The 25,165-nt window shown below is 37.7% G+C and overlaps 2 protein-coding genes across 3 annotated transcripts in view; one reads left to right on the top strand and one right to left on the bottom strand.

The window, feature by feature from the left end:
• ecm2 (extracellular matrix protein 2, female organ and adipocyte specific) overlaps positions 1-17,543 on the bottom strand; it is a 30,630-nt gene extending 13,087 nt beyond the window's left edge. The window contains exons 1-9 of one of the 2 annotated variants that reach the window (XM_028824279.2): positions 17,450-17,543; positions 17,271-17,315; positions 14,343-14,619; positions 7,587-8,300; positions 6,551-6,666; positions 3,198-3,333; positions 2,817-2,974; positions 2,569-2,708; positions 747-1,073 (exon numbers count right to left, since the gene is read on the bottom strand). In XM_028824279.2, the coding sequence (XP_028680112.1) occupies positions 747-1,073; positions 2,569-2,708; positions 2,817-2,974; positions 3,198-3,333; positions 6,551-6,666; positions 7,587-8,300; positions 14,343-14,613 (1,862 nt within the window). In that variant the 5' untranslated portion in view covers positions 14,614-14,619; positions 17,271-17,315; positions 17,450-17,543. The remainder of the gene's footprint in view (positions 1-746; positions 1,074-2,568; positions 2,709-2,816; positions 2,975-3,197; positions 3,334-6,550; positions 6,667-7,586; positions 8,301-14,342; positions 14,620-17,270; positions 17,316-17,449) is intronic. The other variant, XM_028824280.2, reaches the window with a different exon arrangement.
• cenpp (centromere protein P) overlaps positions 1-25,165 on the top strand; it is a 410,887-nt gene that overhangs the window by 371,375 nt on the left and 14,347 nt on the right. The gene's annotated exons all lie outside the window — the stretch shown is intronic.

Here is a 25,165-nt window from a genome sequence, read left to right as displayed (position 1 = left end):
ACTGCATCAGTACAGCAGTTGACACAAGACATACCTTTCCTACTATATATATGCTGACATTTTGATATTTACTTGTTTCTGTTACACATAATAACAATTTGTCTTATTGAAAATAGTAACAGACTGGTACTTAGGCTTGTTTAAAACAAAGGATAAGCAAATTATTAAGATAGGAAGGCCAAGTGTTCTGTTTTTTCTTCATGAAAAAATATACTTTTGAATATTCTTCAAAGCTCCAGGATCCCGAGTTCAAATACTGGCATAGACACTGTTTGATGTTTGTACTTTGATTTTTCTCCTATATGCCAGACGTGAGTGTGTCAAGGAAATTAATGATTCTGTATTGACCCTGAATGTGCCCTGCAATTGACTGGAATCACCTTCCTGGGTAATTTCCTGCCTTGCTCAAACTTTTGCCAGTAAAGGGTCTAGTCTAGGCAAACCTGAACTAGATTAAGTGGATTGATTGTTGTGTTTTTTTTTAAGTTAATGAAGAAATATTGAAATAAAAATTATATGAATAAATTTTGTGGTGGGTTGGCACCCTGCCCGGGATTGGTTCTTGCCTTGTGCCCTGTGTTGGCTGGGATTGGCTCCAGCAGACCCCCGTGACCCTGTGTTCGGATTCAGCGGGTTAGAAAATGGATGGATGGATGAATAAATTTTAATGTCTTATGTCTGCCTCACTGTTTTGAGATGAGTAAACTACAGAATGAATTGTGATGACAAAACATTTTTATTATTACCTTATTTTGTTATCATTCAGCCTCAAGAAGTGCAGCACCTTCATCTCAGTGATTCCTTGCGGTACAGAATTAAGATGGTTGTGATCCAAGAAGAGTTCAATGAGGGAGTGATATGCACCAAAGAAAGAAACTGGGTCAATCCCCTCATCTTGAAGGTTGTTGAAGGAGAGATACAAATATTCGAGGCCTGGCTCCATGTGGCCAAATACATATCCTGGGATTCTTTCAATCTGATTTCCCACCAGAACAAGATGCACTAGGGACTTTGGCAGAAATGAAGGCACTAGAAATAGCTTGTTGTAGGAAAGGTCAATCGATTCCAGGTTCCTTAGAAAAGAGGGAAATTATACTCAACTTTCAGGCCATTCCACTTATTTACAATAGAGCTATTTATAGCTAAATGTAGTATAGTGAACTAAGAATAGATTCACCTAGGAGATATGTCAGCATTCTTTCAGCCATTTGTTTTCCTATTTTACCCCACAACCTCTCTAACTGAAGTAGGTTGTTAAAGGTTACATGTGGTATTTTTGAAATTAAAGGTATTTTGTTTTTTAGTACTGCTGTGCTGTCATTTGCCCCAAATGCCAGCTTTATTAATTAAAGTTGTATTTAATAATCTTATTTTAAAAAGATATCTGGCCAATGGAGACATTGTACAAATGTGAAATAAAACCATGAAAACTTTAAAGTGGCAAATGTCCCAAATGCACAAAACATGACACTTTCATTTCAATTTTTTTTTTGTTGACAACTAAATAAAGCTGAAACTAATTTTTCTTACAAAGCTCTTGCATCTTTATGGGGGAGGCAGCTTGATGAATGAGGTCTCCAGGACTCTAAACAAATCCAAATCATATTATGTGATATCATCTACTGTTAAATTCTACTCCGTACTTCTAAAATTTTTATTTTTATACTGTATTGAGGATTTGTTCTGTTCTGTGTATTGTACTGTATTGTATTGACCCCCTTCTTTTTGATACCCACTGCACGCCCAACCTACCTGGAAAGGGGTCTCTTCAATTTTTTCCCTACAAGGGTTTTTTTGGGAGTTTTTTCTTCTCTCCTTAGAGAGTCAAGGCTGGGGGGCTGTCAAGAGGCAGGGCCTGTTAAAGCCCATTGCGGCACTTCTTGTGTGATTTTGTTATTTTTTTATACAAAAAATAAATTGTATCTTTATGAAAACAGTGTAACTTGTCATCCAAGCATTCTCTGTTTTACATTTTTTTACATTTGTTTGTTTGCACGGCAAACAAATTTGTTTAATTTCATGTTTGTCCTAGCTTATTTTAATTTTGAACCTTTTGGGGCGACAATTTGTTTTAATAAAATTCCTAAATACACCTTCAGCTAACAAAGCAGGTGTTTACATCAATGACATTTCACCAGTACAAAAGGTGTGAAAGATTAAATGCATGTTTCATTAAAGGGCAAGAATTAATTTCATTATACACAAACATGTTTTTGCTGTAGAACCCAAGGGCTAGTGGTTTGTGTTCTGGTGTGCTGTGGTGTTTTAACTAACATTTACTTAGCATGTCAATAGAGTGGATAAAATAAGGCCTGCTTTTACCCTTGCACCAAAGTTAGATTTAAAATAAGGCTACAGTATATCAGTGCAAAATTCTAGTCTGATGAAGAGAATATTGTAAGCATGAGAACAATCAGGAAAAGTATTCACACAAGAAATGGAGATCATTAGATACATCTAACTTAGCTTAGGAAACCCAGTGTCCCAGCAAGGAAGCTAGAGAACCGCATCTTTTGTTTGTATTTGGCTGAAGTTTGCTTGCAGTTAAATAATGATTGATATACTTACATGTGATTAATCCATGCCAGTGGTGCAATTCGAGATTCATCTATTTTGTTGTGCCTTAGTACAATAACATTTAGGTGTCTGGTGCAGTTAAATGCAGCTTCTGAAATTTCCTCAATTAAGTTGTTTTCAAGATACACTTCCTGAATGAAACAGGACAGGTGTTAGTCATATTATTGCAGAGTAAAGAACAGTATTGAGCTGCTGGTAAGTAGGGAAGTAATGCATTACTTTATATAGTTTGCTCTTACCTCCAGTGATGGAGGCAGTCCTTGAGGAATAGTCCTGAAGTGATTTCTGCCTAGTCGCAAATACAAGAGGTTCTTCAGAGGCTTGAAGGCAAATGGGCTAATATTTGCTTCACTCAGTATGTTTCCTTCTAGCTCCAGAGTCACCAGACTATTCAAATCTATCAACACAAAAATAATCTAGTGATTTCAGAACTCTCTTGCAATGTGTCGTGCAGCTGAAGAGTGTTTCTAGCTTCCTGCACCATCAGATGCAGAATAATGTCTAACATCTATCCTACTAAAATAGTGCAGAATATTTCATTTTGATAATGTGCATTACATTTAGCTGCTTTTGGCTTCTTTGAATATATGCATATAGTGTATATACTTTAGAAAATATACCTTGAAAAGAGTCTTCATCAATATTTTGGAGAATGTTCTCATTTATTTTAAGCTCTTCTAATGTAGATGGCAGCTGAAGGGGAACATGCACCAGGAGGTTTCCATCCATGTAGAGACGTTTTAACTTTTTCAGTTTCTTGTGAGTGGTATTATATGAAAGAACATAGGACAATATGCAATAAAGGATTTTAAATATTAAAAAAATACATAATTGATTAATCATTTGTTTCAAGTTCTCATTATAAATGAGCATTTTTTTCTTATATTTGGCATTGTTTGCAATTTGAACCTATCAGTAGATACTTTATCCAACAGTAAGCATATTCAATTCTCCCAGTGTATGTGAATATATATATATATATATATATATATATATATATATATATATATATATATATACAGTGCATCCAGAAAGTATTCACAGCGCATCACTTTTTCCACCTTTTGTTATGTTACGGCCTTAATCCAAAATGGATTAAATTAATTTTTTTCCTCAGAATTCTGCACACAACACCCCATAATGACAATGTGAAAAAACGTTTACTTGAGGTTTTTACAAATTTATTAAAAATAAAAAAAACAGAAATCACATGTACATAAGTATTCACAGCCTTTGCTCAATACTTTGTCAGTGCACCTTTGGCAGCAATTTTAGCCTCAAGTCTTGTTGAATAAGATGCCACAAGCTTGGCACACCTATCCTTGGCCAGTTTTGCCCATTCCTCTTTGCAGCACCTCTCAAGCTCCATCAGGTTGGATGGGAAGCACAGCCATTTTAAGATCTCTCCAGAGATGTTCAATCGGATTCAAGTCTGGGCTCTGGCTGGGCCACTCAAGGACATTCACAGAGTTGTCCTGAAGCCACTCCTTTGATATCTTGGCTGTGTGCTTAGGGTCGTTGTCCTGCTGAAAGATATACCGTCGCCCCAGTCTGAGGTCAGGAGCGCTCTGGAGCAGGTTTTCATCCAGGATGTCTCTGTACATTGCTGCAGTCATCTTTCCCTTTATCCTGACTAGTCTCCCAGTTCCTGCTTCTGAAAAACATTCCCACAGAATGGTGCCTTTTGGCAAACTCCAGGCGGGCTGCCATGTGCCTTTTACTAAGGAGTGGCTTCCATCTGGCCACTCTACCATACCGGCCTGATTGGTGGATTGCTGCAGAGATGGTTGTCCTTCTGGCAGGTTCTCCTCTCTCCACAGAGGACCTCTGGCGCTCTGACAGAGTGACCAACGGGTTCTTGGTCACCTCCCTGACTAAGGCCCTTCTCCCCCGATCGCTCAGTTTAGATGGCCGGCCAGCTCTAGGAAGAGTCCTGGTGGTTTCGAACTTCTTCCACTTACGGATGATGGAGGCTACTGTGCTCATTGGGATCTTCAAAGCAGCAGGAATTTTTCTGTAACCTTCCCCAGATATATGCCTCGAGACAATCCTGTCTCGGGGGTCTACAGACAATTCCTTTGACTTCATGCTTGGTTTGTGCTCTGACATGAACTGTCAACTGTGGGACCTTATATAGACAGGTGTGTGCCTTTCCAAATCATGTCCAATCAACTGAATTTACCACAGGTGGACTCCAATTAAGCTGCAGAAACATCTCAAAGATGATCAGGGGAAACAGGATGCACCTGAGCTCAATTTTGAGCTTCATGGCAAAGGCTGTGAATACTTATGTACATGTGCTTTCTCAATTTTTTTATTTTTAATAAATTTGCAAAAACCTCAAGTAAACTTTTTTCATGTTGTCATTATGGGGTGTTGTGTGTAGAATTCTGAGGAAAAAAATGAATTTTATCCATTTTGGAATAAGGCTGTAACATAACAAAATGTGGAAAAAATGATGCGCTGTGAATACTTTCTGGATGCACTGTGTATATATATGTATATATATATATATATATATATATATATTTGCAGCTGGAGATCCACGAAGGGAGAAAAAAGAATCACGTATCATAAAATAGTTTTTTTATTCCTGAGCTTTCAACCCCTATCAGGGGTCTTCATCAGAGGATAATGCTTAGACTTACAAGAATGCTTGTAAGTCTAAGCATTATCCCCTGATGAAGACCCCTGATAGGGGTTGAAAGCTCAGGAATAAAAAAACTATTTTATGATACGTGATTCTTTTTTCTCCCTTCGTGGATCTCCAGCTGCAAATATGCAAACCGTATCACAGACCTTCTCTTCCATATATATATATATATATATATATATATATATATATATATATCAATTAGACGGAGGGATGATGTTTCTCTTTTCCAGAAATACAATGTTGACATATTTTGCTTGATAAATCTATAGTTGAGCTGTTTATCAAACTTTTTACTAGTTCTGGAACACTAAGACATCTGTAATAAATAGAATATGAATATCAGTATCTGACTGCTCACTATTAAATAGTTTAATATAAAATAATTTTGTTAAAAACATGAAAGTAGGACATGGTTGTGATGTTTCTTATTAGATGTTTCTCATGGCATTGGGAGGGGTCTGCAAATAAATATGCCACACTAATTGACTGTAGTGTTCATTATCACTTGTCATCTAACATCGTGTCATTATTCTGCCTGAGTGGTCATTCAAATAAAACAAATGGAAGACATTCTATCTTAACAATTCTCTTCTATTCTATTCTATTAAGGCATCCAGGAGTTTTAACTATCATTTTGGATGGATATATTTCTTAATTTAAAAGTAGCAGGGCATTATTAGTCTTTCAAATGCACTGTGTTTACTTTATGTTCGACTTTCTTTTGTCACTTTAAACTTTCCTATAAAATTGTTTGTGACCATACTTCCAATTGCATGTATCATGCCATATCATCATGGGAAGTTTTGTTCTGTGGTGTTTCTGTTTTGGGTGAGATAAAAGTGGATGCATAAAGTTTGACTTAACAAGAAACCGACAAATGTGGAGTTAAAAGACAGCATTGGTATGGAAGTGGAAAATTGTGTGTGGAAGAGAAAAAAAAAATTTAGGTGGGCGTTAAAGCAAAAAATGAAGAGTTGCATTGGTGTGTTGATGGGAAATTGTGTGTTGAAGAGAAATAAAATCTTAGGTGGATGTTAAAGCAAAAAATGAAGAGGTGGTTTGAGGTTGAGGGGATGAGACAGGGAGATAGATTGAAGAAGTTGTGATAGCAGAGAACATGAGGAGAATGGGTCCACCCCAAGGGATAATCAAGACAACAGACGGGGTGGGAGGCACAACCTGGATATACCTAGGTAATGTCCATTAAACTGGTTGTTATAATTGTCTGCCTTTTTTTTTTTTTTTTTTTTTTTATATATAAAAACTATAAACAGATATCACCATGACCTAAAACAATCTGGATAAGTGTAGACTTACAGTAAAGGCATCTGGGTGAATTTCAGCAGATGTAAGCTTGTTTTTGCTAAGATCAATCCATTCCAGATTTGGAATCCCATTGAATGCAGCTGCAGGAATTGAAGTGATTGAGTTTCCTGAAAAGAGAATCAGATAGTTTAAGCATGAGCTAGATAGAGGATGGATTTATGAATGGAATATGTTAGAACTGGGTTGTGAAACATAACACCTTCAGCAAAAGTATAACAGCTTGTACTTTCTTAAATATTATCTTTTTAATTTTGTCAAGGTATTATCTTGTTAATTTTATGAAGTCTTATGACTCCACTGCTTCTATATGTCAAATGCTGTTAAGAAGAAATTATGTACAATTTTGCTAATGAATTAAGAAAATTAGTTTATATTGCTACATTATGAAGTCATGTAACAACTAACTTAATATATGCAACATTCCAATATTAGGTAAAATGTGTTAACTGGATTGTCCAGTTTTACAGCTGTTTCAGTAAACCATGGCTCAATATCTGTGGCCTAGAGACAAAGACAGTTATCTTAATTATTTCTTGTAAAATGCAGATAAAATTACAGTTTTTAATAATTTTGGAGCCTTGGAATTTGTTGTGGTAAATATATACATTGCTGCTCTTATTGTATATGTTCTTACTACAGTGCTGAGCTATTGTACAAAACATATGTGCATCATCCAGCTAAAGACTGGAAGGCCTGCAATGCAGTTGCCCTTGCATTAGGATAAGTTCTCAAGACCGATGGCACATAATATTCTTAAACTTGAAGCAATTTTAAGTGTAAAAGCAATCAAGCCATTATATAAAATCTTTGTTATTTTATTCTAATTCAGACATTCAGCTCTTAAATTGGGTGTTGTGTATGTCACAGTAATGCTGTTGAACTTTTTTGATTGTTAATATAACAGTTAATTGGAACCAAAAGCCAAGAGATAATGAGCCTTTTAACTATTCAAGACAATCCTGTTCAAATCTATAATAAATTCTTGCTTTAAATCATGCTTACTGTATATGTTTAGTTTTGCACTCACCTTCAAGACTCAGACTCTTTAGTTCAGGGTCCATAAGTGGTGGAATACTGGAGAGCTTTGCATTGTTACAGCTGAGAGTAATATCAGAGGCAACACAAGCAGGTGGAAGAGATGAAGGATGGTGTGGAGTAGTGTGTGGCAGCCTTGGCATTCTGAAAACATCCCCTCTTAATTCATCATCTTCTTCCTCTTCAAATACAACTTCCTGTTCATGTTGTTTCTCCCCTTGCCTTGTGTCTTCCTGCTCTCTGTGCTGATCTTCCTCCTCGTCCACTTCCGTTCTTTTTTCATCCATTTCTTTTTGTTGTTCATCCTGCTCTTTTTTTCTCTCTTCTTCCATTTTCAACCTCTCTTCCTCCTGTTCTCTATTTCTCTCATCATCCTCTTCTCTCCTTTCTTCCTGTTCTTCTCTCCATTTCTCATGCTCTTCTAACTCCTCTGTGCTCTTTTCATACACTTCCTGCTTAGTCTCACTTATGTTATCCTCTTCTTTCTCCATCCTGGCTTCAAGTAGCTGTTTCCTTTTCTCTTTTTCTGTTTTCTTCTCCTTCCTCCGTTTCTTCCGATCTGTATCTTTCTTGGATAGTTTGTCATTATCCTGCTCCCATCCTTGGTTAATATGAAGCCAACTGTGAGTAGCAGTAGGCACTGGCTCAATTGCATTTGGCCCTTTGGATTCTGAGAAATCACCAGAAGTTTCAGGGCTGTCATGAACTTTGGATGTTGCCACATACAGGGTTAATGTGAAGAGATATGGTAGTCAGTAAGTTGAGGGAGATAGGAGAAGAAAGAGAGAGAAAGATAGCATTGTATGAAATGAAAAACTGTGTTTTAGCAGGGTTCCCTTTAACATCACAAGGCTACACAGTACAATAACATGTACTACCAGATTTTCAGAATACAGAGTCAAGTTTGCATTTTCGTACGTCAGGTTCCATTTCTTATTTTTCAAGGCCTAATGTGTGCTTGACTTAAAGGATGCCTGCAATTGTCAGTACAAAAAATATTTTCAGAGTTCAATGATTTGTTTTCTGTCTGTGAAGCTCTGTGCCACCCAGACTCACACTCAGTTAGTTACTTTGAATTAAAGTCCTCCTGAAAGTGTTTAAGCAATATGCTATAAAAAGTACAGTTAAGCCAAGAGAGTGCTTTCTGCATGTGCACACATCTATGACTACAGTTTTTCTAAATTCCAAACCCAGTTGGAATAATTTCATAAGGCATACCGTTCAGTGCTACACTTCTGTTTCATTGCAGAAGCTTAGAAAAATTTACCAGATGAAAGAGATTTAATGTATTTGCTCATTATTGTTGGATCTTCTAATGTGGGATTTACACTAAAATGTGTGTTTGGGGTTTATGGCATTTTAATATTATGAAACAAATTCACTCTCTTTGAATGTATACTGTATTTATGCTATATTTCACAACAGTGTTTTTTCATTTGCATTGTGGCATCTCTCTAGTGGGAACAAGCATCCACCAAAGTGTGCCATCAAGTAATTCTGTGGAGCACTGCACCAGCAATTGGATTTATTTATAGAATGCATTTGTGGGTGGTTTTCTGGATTATCATGTGCTGCTGTTATCATTGTATTTTAAAAAAATATATATACAGTAGTATGGAACGTCCAGAGAAGAACACCTACACTTATTCCAGGACTATGGGCTATTAGTTTTGAGGTGAGATTGAAGGAACTGAATATTTTCAGTTTGAGCAAATAAAATTTAAGAAGTAATATGTTGGAGGTGTTTATAACTATGAAGGGAATTAATAGGGTACCAGCTGTTCACAGAAGTGGAGAAAACAAATTGTGTGAATACATGGAAAATGTACTTTAATGTAGAAAATGGCAAAATGATTATATATATGCGCAAAGGAATTATAATTTTGCATACTGCTAAAGATAAAAGACACGATGTTACAGGAAGCAGTGTCTCACAAGGATTTACCGCTGTACATTGAAAAAAAAATTGTCATTATGTTTACAACATGCAGATTAATTAAAAAGGCAAAATTATATTTTATATTGTAAAAACTGCTGAATATAAATCAAGGAAGGTTATGCTCAGACTATGTAATGCATCAATGAGAATGTATCTGTAGCATTGTCAGAAGTTCTGGACAAGATGCTGCAAAAAAAGAAAGTAACACTTGAAGCTTTGTGCTAGGAATAAAAGGAATGACAGACATTAGGGAATTTAATCTCTTTGTTCTGAAACAGAGAAGGCTACATTAGGACCTTACCTGGATTTTCATAATTCTAAGTAAAGTTAACACAGCAGAATTCGAGTAAATCACATACTTTGGAGCACCAGTTAACGCTAAAGGGAAATGACTTGAAGAGATGTTTGAAAACTATCTGGATGAGACAACTATGATAACATAGTTGGCAGCTATCCAAACAAGCTTCATTGACTGAATAGTCTTCTCTTGGTTATCAGATGTCTTATACACTTATGAATCCTAGCACCATTATGAGATCTGTGTTTGCTTAAGGTAAAGACTCAAAGTACAATTTATTAATTTATATGTAAATTTCATATTTGAGAAAATATGGGCATTGTCATAACATTGAATCTTTCCTGTGTACATGACAATTGGCTCTATAGACGTTTTTGATGTGTGATTTGACTGGAGCCAGACTGAAAGAAGATGGCAAAAATGTTTTCCTTTTTTCATGATTTTATTTAATAATAAAAAAAAAAGTTTCCTCTTGCTGCATTTTACAAAATAGTTTCAATTGTTTTTCAAAGGAACTGTATTAATTCATAGATAGTACTTCTGAAAGTGACAAGAAACCTCATCTTCCAAAAAAGGTTTTGCTTGTATAAGTTTCATTGTTCTGCATCCAATAAGAAGAAGTTCAGAAAAATCAGACATAATATGTTGTTCATAATATGAATACTAAAGTGTTCAGATTATTCTTGAATAAAAATATTTAATAAATGGCAAAATGTATTTTGTATTGATAAATTACCCTATTTAAATGTTTAAAGTAGTGACGTAGTAAGTATTTCATAAATGCGCAACTACTTATGCACGAGGTGCCCCACCAGGTGTCTTCCTTCAAATGAATTATAAGTTTCCATATTGTCTGCTCTCTTTTGTTATTAAAATATGCAATTCGCACATGTATACCCTGAGTCAAGCAGTGCATCACAGCTGAGTTAATCTGCTTTTTCAAATATAGTGAAAAGCTCATTACCATTGGATAGCTGTGGTTTAGAGCATTCTAATAATATGTAGTTTTCTATGATTAGTCATTTGTACTACATGTCACAGCTGTGTGTAAACAGCAACAGATTTGTTGCATATGTAAAGCTCATCTTTGCACACTGATAAACACATAGCTTGAGTCAGATTTTGAGCAAAGTTTTGACTTTGTTGAGAATGACGTTTGATGTAGGACTTGAGACTATATGCCTCATTTGTAAGTACTGCTTAGAATGACTTTGAAATGTCGTGACATGCAGTTTTACAGTTCAAGGTTCATGGGTTCAATTGCCATAACCAGAGCCTGTCTGGTGCGCGTTCTATGTTAGTTTTCTGAGCGGTGATTTTTTAATTTCAACTTGGAGTACACTGGTAATGTTTCTTAGTGTGCCAATGAGTAATTGTTTTGCTGTGCTTGTGCCTCTCTTTGTTTCAGTGTATCAGGTCACAGTATCATGAGCATACGAAGGAACAAAGAAAAAAAAAAAAAAAACAGTTTCAGCTAGTGAAATGTTCACAGTGTAATCCCCCCATCCCCTTCCACTGAAAGAATAGACCGCTGTGTATGGTATTTTTTTATCCCGTTTCTCATCATGCTCACTTCACCCCCCAGCCAATGCTGGGAAGGGAGAAAAAAGTGTGATTACAAAAGGGAAATAAAACTGAATAGCGGCCCTTAGGGAAGTTGAAGGAAGCACAATTAGAAACAGGAAAGAAAGTCTCGCAAGGCTATGTCGAGCCCTTTGATGGCATCACAGGAAAGTGGGGTGGGGTGGAGATGTGTATTGTACCATGAACAAGTTTCATATACTCACAAGCTGGCGAAGGCCTTCTATGACTCCTGTGAGAAACACTGTTTTAGGTGTGTGTGTCTACGTGACTACCTCTGTGCTCAGGGCTGCCTTGTGGCCAGGGCGACAAGCAAAGGCATTGTTCCCACCTCTGCAACCCAGCACTGGAAGAAGCTGGTATGAAAATATATGTATGTACTTAGTTTATTCCAGACATGAAATACAAGAAAAACAAAAACAGCAAAAAAATAAATAAGTAAACTTTTGTGTGGCAACTGTGACAGAAGTCAGGAGAAGATGGGTGAATTGCAACATAAAAACTCCCGTCTGTTGTACAAAATATAAGGTTTCACTGTGACTTTTGGTAAACCGATTGTTTCAATGGCTGGCATAAAAAATAATTTTGAAAGTAAAGGTTTGGATGAGTACATAGTTATATTATATTCAGTAGTTACAAATTGCTTGTTGCTTCTGAATGATATGAAGTGTTTTTGTGTATATATGTGTTTTTCCTAAACAACGAAAATATAACTGCAACAACAGTACTTGTTTTAAGAGATTGTTTAGATGCAAGAGACTAAATGTTTCCAAAAAAGGGGACGCCTTTTACAGTATAACAGTATAAGTTTACAATGCTATGGGATATGACTTCTAAACTTGGTACAATGATAGCTGACAGATTAGGGCACAAAAGAAACTTTGATTCCAGGGTTGTACATCATACAGTGTCTGGATATGTACTGTAAAATCTAGTTTTATGGAGAGAAATTCCTAAAGCATCAAATTTGTTGTGTTTTATTTAGTTGATATTGTTATAAATAAAGGTTTTTAATACTTTAAAAAATTTAAAGTGTTGTACCTGCTACACTTCAGCAATTTGCAGCTGCTTTATTACATAAACAGAGAAATAGCCATTTATTTTTGGGTATGCAATTTATGTGCAGTAATGCCAAAAACCCAGTAGTGTATAAGGGGTTACTTATTGATAATTGAAACAAATTACCAGGACCAGATAACATTTATCCTAGAATGCTCAAGGAGGTCAGTGAATAAAATATATATATATATATAAATATGTTTGACACTTATACAGTAAGTGTCAAGTGTATATTTATATTTCAAAAATCACTGCACAACGGGAAAATTCCTACAATTTGTAAGTTAACAAATGGTGTCCTTGCATATAAAAATGTGATCAAGCTCATCCACATAGCTACAGTTCAGCAATCTTAATGTGTGTCATAGGTATATTAGTTGAACATATTGCAAGAAGAGGTGTATTAGCAAACAGACAACATGTTTAGATGAGCACGCAACAAAGGTATATCAGAAAGATGCATATAACATGAATTATATTGATTTTCTGAAAGGTTTTAATAAAATATTGAGTGAGGAGCTTCTGATTAATTGTAAAGAAGAAAGAGTCCATGGTGCAATGTCTAGCTGAGTTCAGAATTGGCTTAAATACAGGAAGCAAATAATTATAGTGCCATGGACTGTTTTCAGAATTAGGTAATGCTAAAAGTAATGTCCCAAAGCACTACTACTTTATTTACATTACATACAATATATACATGAAAATTTGGAAGTCCAACTTATGAGAAGGACACAGTATTTGTATGGGACTATTCTCTGTCTACACACAGACAGTACGCAGAAACAATCAAGAAGACTAATAAGTTAGGTTATGTAGCCTAAAGTGTGGAATGCAAGTCAAGCTATACATAAGCTAAATAATACACTTGTGAAACCTCATCTTAAGGACTGTGTGCAGGTTTGGTCTCCATATTGTATAAAACACATTGCAGCACTTTAGAAAATACATTGATGAGAGACTAGACAGAATCTAATAGGACTTTGAAGTGTAATTTATGATGTAAGATTGAATGAGTGGAAAATTTACAGTTTAAGTAAATTAAAATTAAGAGGTTTCATGATTGAGGTGTTTAAAATTATGAAGGAAATTAGTACGCTGGGTCCCAGCTGTTAGTTTAAAATTTGTTCTTCAATAAAAACACAGGGACTCAGATGAAAACTTGTTAGGGGGAAATTTAACACAAATGTTAGAAAACGTCTTCACACAGAGAACCATAGACCCATCAAAGAAGTTACTAAGTAGTAGGGTAGATAATGACACTTAGGGGGCCTTCAAAACTCAATTTGATGATGTTCTGGAACAATTATTTCTGAAGGACTGATGAGCATTGTTGGAATAAATGGCATGTTCTCAGCAAAATGTTTCTAATTCCATGTAGAACACTGAGTAAGTAAAAGTACAGGCTATATGACTGCAACCAGTTGCACTCAGAAAGCCTTTCTGAAGACTGGCTATGGTTCAGCATTTGTAATTGGGCAACCTGTCAAGAGGAAGACTGTTTACAGTAAATGCATAGTTGCTGTGTTGACTTTTGTGACCTTGACTGGAGCACCTAGCTCAACATGCTTCCCCAATCAGGTTAGATATAGCCTTTACTTAACAAGGTTATTTGTGAAATATTATTAGACTCTGCCAAAGTACAACAGAACTAGCATTAAATTGGTTACTGTGCTTTGTACTGTATTGACATGGACATACCTGAAAGATATTCTTTCTGGTTTTCAAAATATTTTAAAAAGGTAACTATCTTAAAAAATAATACCCAGAAACCACATAAACCAACAGAAGACTACAACAAACACAGGTAAAAGCATTTCTCAATGTGTCTACGTCAATACTCAGCATGTTGCTAGCATCTACTGAATACTCACCTGGTAAGGATTCGTAAAAGGACTCCAGACCATTAAAATTCTTAAAGGAGCCCATCAGAACTGGCAACTTTTCCTCCATGATAATTGCATCAGCTTGTCCATGTTGAATAGACTGCTTCATCTGTCTGCTTTTACCTCGCTTTTGTCCTTTTCCCTTTTGACCTCTTCCTTTTTTGCCCCTTCCTTTTGCAGCTGTGCTGTGTTCGTCTTGAGCCAGTCCAATACTGATGTTAACTAGTAGAAGTAACACTAGCATTAGCCTGATCTTCATGGTCTGCTGAAATGACAGGGAAGGAGTGTAGCATAGCTCTTCTGCAGTAAATCCTAGATATACTTGGCTTTGCTAATGTGCACTTGTGCTAATAACAAGCCTCTCAAAATAAATAGCATGGCATAGAGCTGCCACTTTGTGTCTGTTGGTCTTAATCCTCAGCAGCCTTTTAATAAAGTGTGGCTGCTTGCTGTGTGATCTGTGCTATACCATTTCACATGATGCTTGACTCAAAATCTCAGAAACACATTTTCCCTCCAATTGTTGTGTTCAGTGTATTCATTTACTGCAAGTTTTCTTTTACAAAATAGTCTTTCTGTGCAGCATGCTAGTTTCATGTTTTTGATTGTATTTATTCCACTCTGATGATTGAAATAATTACTTTTCAGTTACAGTTCTGTTATTGTCCTATTCAGAGAACCATAGATACATGGAATAAGTTTCTAAATAATATAGAAGGTAGTCACACTTTATTTGCATGTTTTTAACATCATGCACATAAACTTTAATTGAAATAAATTAAAGGCTAACTCTTCCAGCACCTAATCAGTGTTCAGCATGCAGCGTCCGGCCTTAAAGAGGCTAGGTCTGCAGCCTTTTGAGAACCTTCAATTATAGCTGTCAGATGCTTGTGAAAAGATTTAGAAATGCACTGCTTTTCAGCTTAAAACAATTTGCCTGGAGCATCAGAAATAAAAGGGCCTACTATGTGTTATGGCATAGTACATTAATGCTGGTTGCTTGTTCACTGACATAGCATTGAAAAGGAGTCCTGGACAACTCAACATAGTTTATTTACATTCCTTATACTATTAGGAACCTTAACAATTTAACAAAAATGTGTTCCTTTTATGTTTGTATATGTTAAAAATGTGTGTGGGGGTGCATTTGTTTGTACATATTGCGTGATATGTTCTGTTTTTTACTGTATATTTGCAAATGAGCTTGTGAGTATGAAGTGCTCAGACAACATTTTGCCTTTTCAAGCACAGCACTATCTCTTTTTACCAAGCCGTATATATGGTGTTTACTGCTAACATTTAAGGTTAGTGCTTTGTGATTGCACACTAACCTCTGTGTCATACATCTTGCACTTCCTTCTTTGGGACATGAAAACGTTTTTCTCTGTATTTAAAAGAATGTCTTTATATTTTTTTAAGTTTAAGTGAAACAACTGTTAATTTAGTTTACAAATGCAAACACAAAGCAGACATATAGAACTATAAAAACATCATACTATGAACAAGTTACGATTCAGATAACCATATACGCTCTACTAAAATCATAAAGACCCTGAGTAAATTTCCAAATACACTAAAGGAAATGAAAAAAGGAACAATATAAAAAGGAAGACAGTTTTGACCAGTTTGTGATAATGTTATTAGGTCAACTAAAATGTTTTTTAAGAAATTTAAATTTTACTGAAAGAAATGTAACATTGTTCGTGAGAAAATGTTATAGTTTACAGTTCACAGAAAGAGGGTGACACGCAGTTTGCCACAGGAATTTCCAAATACACTGTTGATAAGTCTCTGTGTCTGGTGGATAACCCAGGTGAATAATTTAGCCACTACATGTTTTGAATGTTGTTGTACCTTGCCTTCTGCTTCATACAGGCTGCAGTCCTTTACTGTAGGTGGTACTTTGGTGTCGGCTCCCTCTTTACTGTTTTTATCTTACCCCTGCTGATTGCTTTGAAATTTTTTATGACTCGTCTGCACATAGAAAATTGGAGTCTGGTATAGCATTCAGTAGTCCTTTGTGATTTGAGGCATTTTATTTCAGTGTGAGTGAGGAGATAAATAAGTATTTGAAGATACCATTATAATAGGGATAATGAGCAGGCCGTATAAGAAAGTTCCATACATCATTAAGACCAGAGTCTATCAGGTGTGACATAAAACCAACTCTAGTGATTGTGAATAACAATGTGAAATAGAGTGCTGTTATTTGGAAATGTCATGAATCTCAGGTTTAGCATGTTTCTCTGCATAGTACAACTAATTTTAAAACCTCTTCCATGAATGTCCTCCCAATGTCCTGTAATATTCGGTTGTCTGTTCAATTTGAATATGATTGGAAAGCACCTGACATAAATAATAAAGCAGTTTTCACATATAGAAATTATTGTAATTATTTGGACATTTAATTATTATTCCTGTAATTCTTAACATAATTATCAGTTATACCATAAACTGGATCACTTTTCAAAGAATTCAGTTTTTTGTTTCTGACAATGCTTCTAGTGATTTTATGTTTGTACAGAGTCAGTTTTCAGCACTTCAACGTGAAAGCAGTCCACCTGCTGCTTACTACAGTAGTTTTCTAAAACAAGTTGCAGATATCTTTGCAAAGTACACATTTTGTTTTGCATTCACCTTACGATGATTTTTGTTTTGCAAAACTAGTCAACTTGCAGGACTCCTTTTTGCAAATAAGCCCAGTGGCTGACAAACTTAAAATGTACTCAACCTGCATTGTGCATTTTAGAGGGTGCAGGGCTGGGGTGAACCTTTGAGTGACTTCATGTCTTTTACTATTTTCATAAAGTATAACTCCTAATTTCTTCTTATACTCGCAGTGCTATGCATCTGTTTCATACAGCACTGAGAGGCTAAATGTTATAAAAAATATAAAGGAATATCTTTTGTATTTACCAATCCTGGCGCTTTTCAGTCCTCAGTTCTCCCGGGGAACAGACTCTGAAAGACATAGATGGTGAGACTAGTGAGTAGCTGCTAATTTAGAAAAGTTTATAACTGTTATGATTATTATGCATTTCTATGTCAAAAGTGACTACTAAATTTATATGAAGAAAGCAGACGCTACCAATTACCTGACTGTGTTAACAGCAAGATTTCTTTACTAAAAGAGAAGGAGGTGAATCTTTACATAAGTTATCTGACTCCTTAATCCCTGAGGCTGCACACTGTGTTAACGTCATAAGTTCTAATAAAGCTACTCCTCAGGATGACAAGGCTCAGCTGGAAAAGGATTTAACAAAAAAGCAGGATTCATTTAACACAGTACAAGCACGTGTACTACATAATATTTTATAGGCAAGACTTGGATGATAGTTAACTTCATGGTTTTTGTTTTATTGACTATTCATCATATTCAAGCCAACTAAACCAGTGGGATAGAGGTTGAGAATAGAACCCAAAAAAATTGAAATAATACTGTACATGGCCAGAGTTTTCTGACAATGTTAATAATTTCCTCATGCCCCTGGGGGGTACACTAATTGGTGTCTGCTTAGCTTCCACTACCAACAAATGTTTGTGGCTTTCCTTAAAAACTTTGACGTTTCAACTTGAGATCTGCAATCAATAAAGAGGTCATGCATAAGACAGAGTTTTTTGTGCCTCTAATTATAAGACATGACCATGCCATCCAATATAAAGATGCCAGTAGAAACTTGAATATTTGACTAGAACATTAGGAGCTGGGTATGTGCAAAACACATAACAGTAATTGGATTCTGCACTTCTACCTGTGCTCTTATACTCTGTTACACTTGCCGTGCCTACTAATTTGCACATGTGCGCTGGGCAGAAGTCTACTATATTGCCATTTCATGTTTATAATTTTTTTTATTTCACTTATTTTTAGTGTTTAGGGCTGTTACCAGTGCCTATAAATGATACATATTTATAAGAATAAAATTAAATGTGGGTAAAATAATTTGGTGTGCTACATGTTTGAGGTACAGACAACTTTGAAGGAAACCATTGACATACTGTTTTTGCAATACATTATTCATTCAACTTTCATATATTACTGAACTCTTACTACCACTGTTAAACAAGCAAAAGGTGTCTTTTTACTTGATAACAATTAATCCATGTTAACCATTAAAAAGCTCTTTGATGCTCCTCATACCATTATCTCCTTTTAAAAGAAATTCTGGATTTACACTTCATATGAGCTGTAGGTAGTTAGTTTGACTAAGAGAGAGTGTACCAAAAGTATGAAGCGATCACTTTATATTAATAATTATCCTTAGGAAAGGCAATACTTTTCTGAGAGTTTACGTGCCAGTTTAAAATGCACCCTATGTTCAGGCTCCAGTCACACTAGGAAACATAGGCATTTAACTTGGTGTTGTAAATTACATTACAATCTCCTCCATTGCAGGATGTACTAGTATTATTCTGCTTTCATGACTTAAATGCCTTCTGCTACACAGTCTTGATATTTTAGTTAGTTTTACTTCATATTTATAAAATTGTTTTCAATATGCGTAAAGGTCTGAAGATAATACTTCCTCATTACTGTCTTCAATTAGACACAGACCTCATTTGTCATTAGGAGATGTAATTTTGAACATAGTATAGGAAATTACTAACATTCAGCCATGTTCGTCATTTAAATCAAACAACACTTCTTTAAGTTACTTCATTAAGTGGCTGTTTTATTGAGGTAAAACAGTGTATGATTGGTGATTAAATTTCTTCTCAATTAAAAAATATTTTGCAGGGTGGTAACTGCAAACAGTAAGGTAAAACTAAATAATCTTAACTCAAAAGACATGAATTTTAGTTTAGTTCAATTCATCCACAACTTAGGTTTTATAGTTAATGCAGATTAAACCATCACTTATCACACTTACCATATGTTGCTTTCTAAAACCTGTGTTCTCTAGAATAGCAGTAGTACAAAATAGAGGTGTTTCTTTTTTAAATTCTATGATCTTGAAAAGCTAGTTAATTTGTCTCAAGCAGGATTTACTTGTGTTATGCTTCATTTGTTTTAATTGTTGGCTTACTCCTCCAGTTACTTCAACACATTGCACACAATTTTATAGCTAGAACTATGAAGTGTGATACATCACGGGGTTCCACTTAATTTCAGAGATAATTTTAAAATCGTCTGTTTCACAAACAACTCTTACTTTATAGAACTCAAATGGTGCATACAATATTATTTATCTTTCAAGAAGCATTTGATAAAGTACCACAATGAGAGGTTGGCCATCAAACTAAAAGAAGTGGGAGTTCAGGGTGTTGTGTGTAGATTGGAACAAAATTGGCTTAGACACAGAAAGCAGAGGGTTATGGTGCAAGGAAACCCAATCAGAATTGGCTAATGTAAAAAGTGGTGTTCCACAGGGGTCAGTGCTAGGGTTGTTGCAGTTTTTAATATATATAACAAGCTGGTTACGTTTGCAGATGATGCCAAGCTAGGTACATTGGCAAATAATCTAGAATTCATTGAATCATTACAGAGGGACTTGCATACATTCTTGGGCAGATTTGTGGCATATGGAATTTAATGTAAGTAAATATAAAGTACATTTAGGAAGTAAAGTACATTACATGTAAGAAGGTTTGAATACAGAATGGGTGGTCTGAAACTTCGAACATACACCTTATGAGAAGTGTTTAGGAGTCATAGTGGGCTTGTCACTTGAAATTTCAGACAGTGTTCAGAAGTCATTAAAAAGAATGTTAGGTTATACAATACAATTTGTAAAGTACAAGTCCAAGCAGGTTTATGCTCCAGCTTTATAACACACTGGTTAGACCTTATCTGGAGTAGTACTGGGCAGTTTTGGTCTCCAGGCCACAAAAAAGACACTGCAGCGCTAGAAAAGGTCCAGAGAAGAGTGAGTAGACTGATTCCAGATCTACAGGTAATGAGTTATGAGGAAAGGATAAAAGAGCTGAGCCTCTTCAGTTTAAGCAAAATGAGTTTAAGAGGTGACATGATTAAAGTGTTTAAAATTACGAAGGGAATTAGACCAGTGGATCAAACTGTTACTTTAAAATGAGTTCATCAAGCACATGGGACCATGGTTGGAAACGTGGTGGTAGTAAATTTCACACAAGTATTAGAAAGTTTTTCTTCACAAAGAGAACCATAAGTTACCAAGTAGAGTGGTAGACAGTAGAACTTTATGAATTGTTCTAATGTTACACATCAGAGCATACATTATGATCTCAAAATTCAGTTCTCATTTAAAGTCTGAGGATAAATACAACTAGGGTAGGGGGCTGAACTTTTTAGTGATACAATGGGACTCACAATCTCTGAAATTTTCAACCTATCATTATTACAAAAGTGCCATGTAGTCTCTGTTAAAATAATTAGGCCTGATTTAAATGCAAATTGAGATTCTTGTTAGACTTGCTGCTAAGGTTCTTAATTGCTCTTTTATATTGCTTTTTTAACAAATTGTAGTAATTCATTTTGTTTTGTCTTTACAAAATTTGTTACATTCTTCTTTGTCATCTTGGTGTCTGTAGTGGCACTTTGCTTTGGATTTGATATGTTGTCACATAAGATGTATTTCATTCAAGTGAAAATGTTATTTGCCTTTGCAGAGATCAGAATGCAACTGATTAGTATAGATAAAATTTGGACACAACACTTGGGATGCACTGAATTTTCAACCACTGGAAGTATTTGTCCCAAAATAGAAAAAAATTGCACATTCAGTAACTTGCCAAATGAGTAAACATAATACTGTAACAAGTTTTTTGGCTGAATGTGTCCTTGCTATTTCCACAGTTCTCCTGCATTATTATGAATGACACTTCAAACAGCACCTTCTGCTCTATAGGGGATGAGAGATATCCATCCATCCATCCATTGTCTCCCGCTTATCCGAGGTCAGGTTGCGGGGGCAGCAGCTTGAGCAGAGATGCCCAGACTTCCCTCTCCCCGGCCACTTCTTCTAGCTCTTCCGGGAGAATCCCAAGGCGTTCCCAGGCCAGTCGAGAGACATAGTCCCTCCAACGTGTCCTGGGTCTTCCCCGGGGCCTCCTCCCGGTTAGACGTGCCCGGAACACCTCACCAGGGAGGCGTCCAGGAGGCATCCTGATCAGATGCCCGAGCCACCTCATCTGACTCCTCTCGATGCGGAGGAGCAGCGGCTCTACTCTGAGCCCCTCCCGGATGACTGAGCTTCTCACCCTATCTTTAAGGGAGAGCCCAGACACCCTGCGTAGAAAACTCATTTCAGCCGCTTGTATTCGCGATCTCATTCTTTCGGTCACTACCCATAGCTCATGACCATAGGTGAGGGTAGGAACATAGATCGACTGGTAAATTGAGAGCTTCGCCTTGCGGCTCAGCTCCTTTTTCACCACGACAAACCGATGCAGCGCCCGCATTACTGTGGATGCCGCACCAATCCGCCTGTCGATCTCACGCTCCATTCTTCCCTCACTCGTGAACAAGACCCCGAGATACTTGAACTCCTCCACTTGGCGCAGGATCTCGCTACCAACCCTGAGAGGGCACTCCACCCTTTTCTGGCTGAGGACCATGGTCTCGGATTTGGAGGTGCTGATTCTCATCCCAGCCGCTTCACACTCGGCTGCGAACCGATCCAGAGAGAGCTGAAGATCACGGCCTGATGAAGCAAACAGGACAACATCATCTGCAAAAAGCAGTGACCCAATCCTGAGCCCACCAAACCAGACCCCCTCAACGCCCTGGCTGCGCCTAGAAATTCTGTCCATAAAAGTTATGAACAGAATCGGTGACAAAGGGCAGCCCTGGCGGAGTCCAACTCTCACTGGAAACGGGTTCGACTTACTGCCGGCAATGCGGACCAGGCTCTGGCAACGATCGTACAGGGACCGAACAGCCCTTATCAGGGGGTCCGGTACCCCATACTCCCGGAGTACCCCCCACAGGATTCCCCGAGGGACACGGTCGAATGCCTTTTCCAAGTCCACAAAACACATGTAGACTGGTTGGGCGAACTCCCATGCACCCTCCAGGACCCTGCTAAGGGTATAGAGCTGGTCCACTGTTCCACGACCAGGACGAAAACCACACTGTTCCTCCTGAATCCGAGGCTCGACTATCCGACGGACCCTCCTCTCCAGGACCCCTGAATAGACTTTTCCAGGGAGGCTGAGGAGTGTGATCCCTCTGTAGTTGGAACACACCCTCCGATCCCCCTTCTTAAAGAGGGGGACCACCACCCCGGTCTGCCAATCCAGAGGCACTGTCCCTGATGTCCATGCATTGTTGCAGAGGCGTGTCAACCAAGACAGTCCTACAACATCCAGAGCCTTGAGGAACTCCGGGTCGTATCTCATCCACCCCCGGGGCCCTGCCACCAAGGAGTTTTTTGACCACCTCGGTGACCTCGGTCCCAGAGATGGGGGAGCCCACCTCTGAGTCCCCAGGCTCTGCTTCCTCATTGGAAGGCATGTTAATGGGATTGAGGAGGTCTTCGAAGTACTCCCCCCACCGACCCACAACGTCCAGAGTCGAGGTCAGCAGCGCACCATCCCCACCATATACAGTGTTGACACTGCACTGCTTCCCCTTCCTGAGACACCGGATGGTGGACCAGAATCTCCTCGAAGCCGTCCGAAAGTCGTTCTCCATGGCCTCCCCAAACTCCTCCCACGCCCGAGTTTTTGCCTCAGCAACCACCAAAGCCGCATTCCGCTTGGCCTGCCGGTACCTATCAGCTGCCTCCAGGGTCCCACAGGACAAAAGGGACCGGTAGGACTCCTTCTTCAGCTTGACGGCATCCTTCACCGCCGGTGTCCACCAACGGGTTCGGGGATTGCCGCCACGACAGGCACTGACCACCTTACGGCCACAGCTCCGGTCAGCTGCCTCAACAATAGAGGCACGGAACATGGCCCATTCGGACTCAATGTCCCCCACCTCCCTCGGGATGTCGTCGAAGTTCTGCCGGAGGTGGGAGTTGAAGCTACTTCTGACAGGGGGCTCTGCCAGACGTTCCCAGCAGACTGTCACAACACCTCCAGGCCTGGCTCCAGAGTGGGGCCCCGGTGACCCGCGTCCGGGCAAGGGAAAACGCTGTCCAAAATTGTTTTCCATCATAGGAGGTTTGTTTTGAGAGATATGTCACACTATATTTTCTTATGTTGCATGAGCCAAGGGTTCAAATAACATATATTTTTATTACGTAACACTACCTTTGTCAGTTTGTTTTTCAAAACACAAATGTACACAAGCACAGTTTTGAACTTCCTCCACTCTCCTCCGGGTAAGCTATGTCTCCTACCTCCCAACTCCAACTCCCTGATGCAGGAGAAATGGCTTCTTTTTTGCCAGACCTGTGAGTGCTTCCAGTAGCAGGGCATAACAAGCATGAAACACTTCTGGGTCAGCCTGAAGCTACTCAAAGCAGAACTTCTCTCAACAGCACCCCTCTCAGCCCCCAGGGACCACAACAGAGTTGCCCTTCTAGATTTTAAATCCCATGATACCCTGTGGGTGTCTATACTGGGACCAGACCAAAGAAACACTGCCACTTCCTGTATTTGCCTTAAACTGACCCAGTCCATCCATTTTGGTCCAAATGACCTTCCTGGGATAAGGAGTTTTAGCCATTCTGGCCAGGTTTGCTCTCCCACTGTGTTGCCCATCTACTACAACCTCCCAGCTGGATAACACCTCACTCTTCAATCCAGTTGGGATAACAGTCTGTATGTGTTGCTATTCACAATATATTGAATTAGGACACAAAAGTTGAGCTCAATAAACAATCCAATGACTTGCTAGCCAAGGAATGGACAAAGCACTGAGGCACGCTAACTCCAATCACATTTTGTTATTGTTTTGTTTAAATACAAATATATATTTTTTTAGTTCAGTTTTTTAAATATGCCCTCTTTGAAAAGACTGAGGGCGTGGCATGTTGGTGAAGTGGTACTGCTGCAACCTTGCAGTAAGACGACCAGTGTTTGTATCCTGGGTCCTCCCTGTGTGTGTATAGGTTTTCTCTGGATTAATTGGTTTCTTCACACAGTCCCAAGACATGCAAGTTAGGTGGATTGGCATTTCCAGAATTGGCCCTAATTGGTGGTTGGGGTGTGAGTGGTTGTGCATATGTGTGTTTGCCCTGTGATGGTCGGGCTCCCTGTCCAGAGTTTGTTCTTGCCTTGTTCTAGGATAGGCTCCAGCACATTCTCGTGACCCTTTTCAGGACTAAGTGGGTTGAAAAATGACTGACTGACTGAAAGACTGAATTCAATAATAAAATAATGTTTCAATGATATAATTCAGTTTTATTAAGAAGCATAAATCAAAATGAATTTAGGCCCTTTGCAATGGCAAAAAATAATTTTAAAAGATATTCAGTTTTCAGCCCATTGTTTTCCATCATTTAGCTTTTGCTGACATTTTTCTTTTCAGTGAATTAATATTGAAAACCAATCGGTAATACTGTGTATGTGCCTACTGTATATGTATTTTTTCTATATACAGTACTGTACAAATGTCCTAGGATATGTAAACAAAAAAATAAAGTGAAAATTCTTTAAAAAAAAATAAAGATTTTAAATATGAAACTTCATTATAAACCGCATACAGTGAAGAAAGACATCAAATCAGTATTTTGTATGACCACCCTTTTTCTTTAAAAATTCATCATTTATCTTGGGTGCTTTCATGCAGTCCAGTGGTTTCTGTGAGTTTCAGAGCTGACAGCAGTTTTGAACTTTTCTTATTTTAAAGTGAGGTTAGGCTGATGTATGTGTCATCTGCTGCACTCAGTTTCCTTTGCCAAACACTGCATTTCTCATCCTTACAATCACCTTTTGGTTTTGGT

Source organism: Erpetoichthys calabaricus, chromosome 18 (assembly GCF_900747795.2).
Source record: "Erpetoichthys calabaricus chromosome 18, fErpCal1.3, whole genome shotgun sequence".
NCBI lineage: Eukaryota > Metazoa > Chordata > Cladistia > Polypteriformes > Polypteridae > Erpetoichthys > Erpetoichthys calabaricus.
This window is presented reverse-complemented; position numbering and strand designations above follow the sequence as displayed.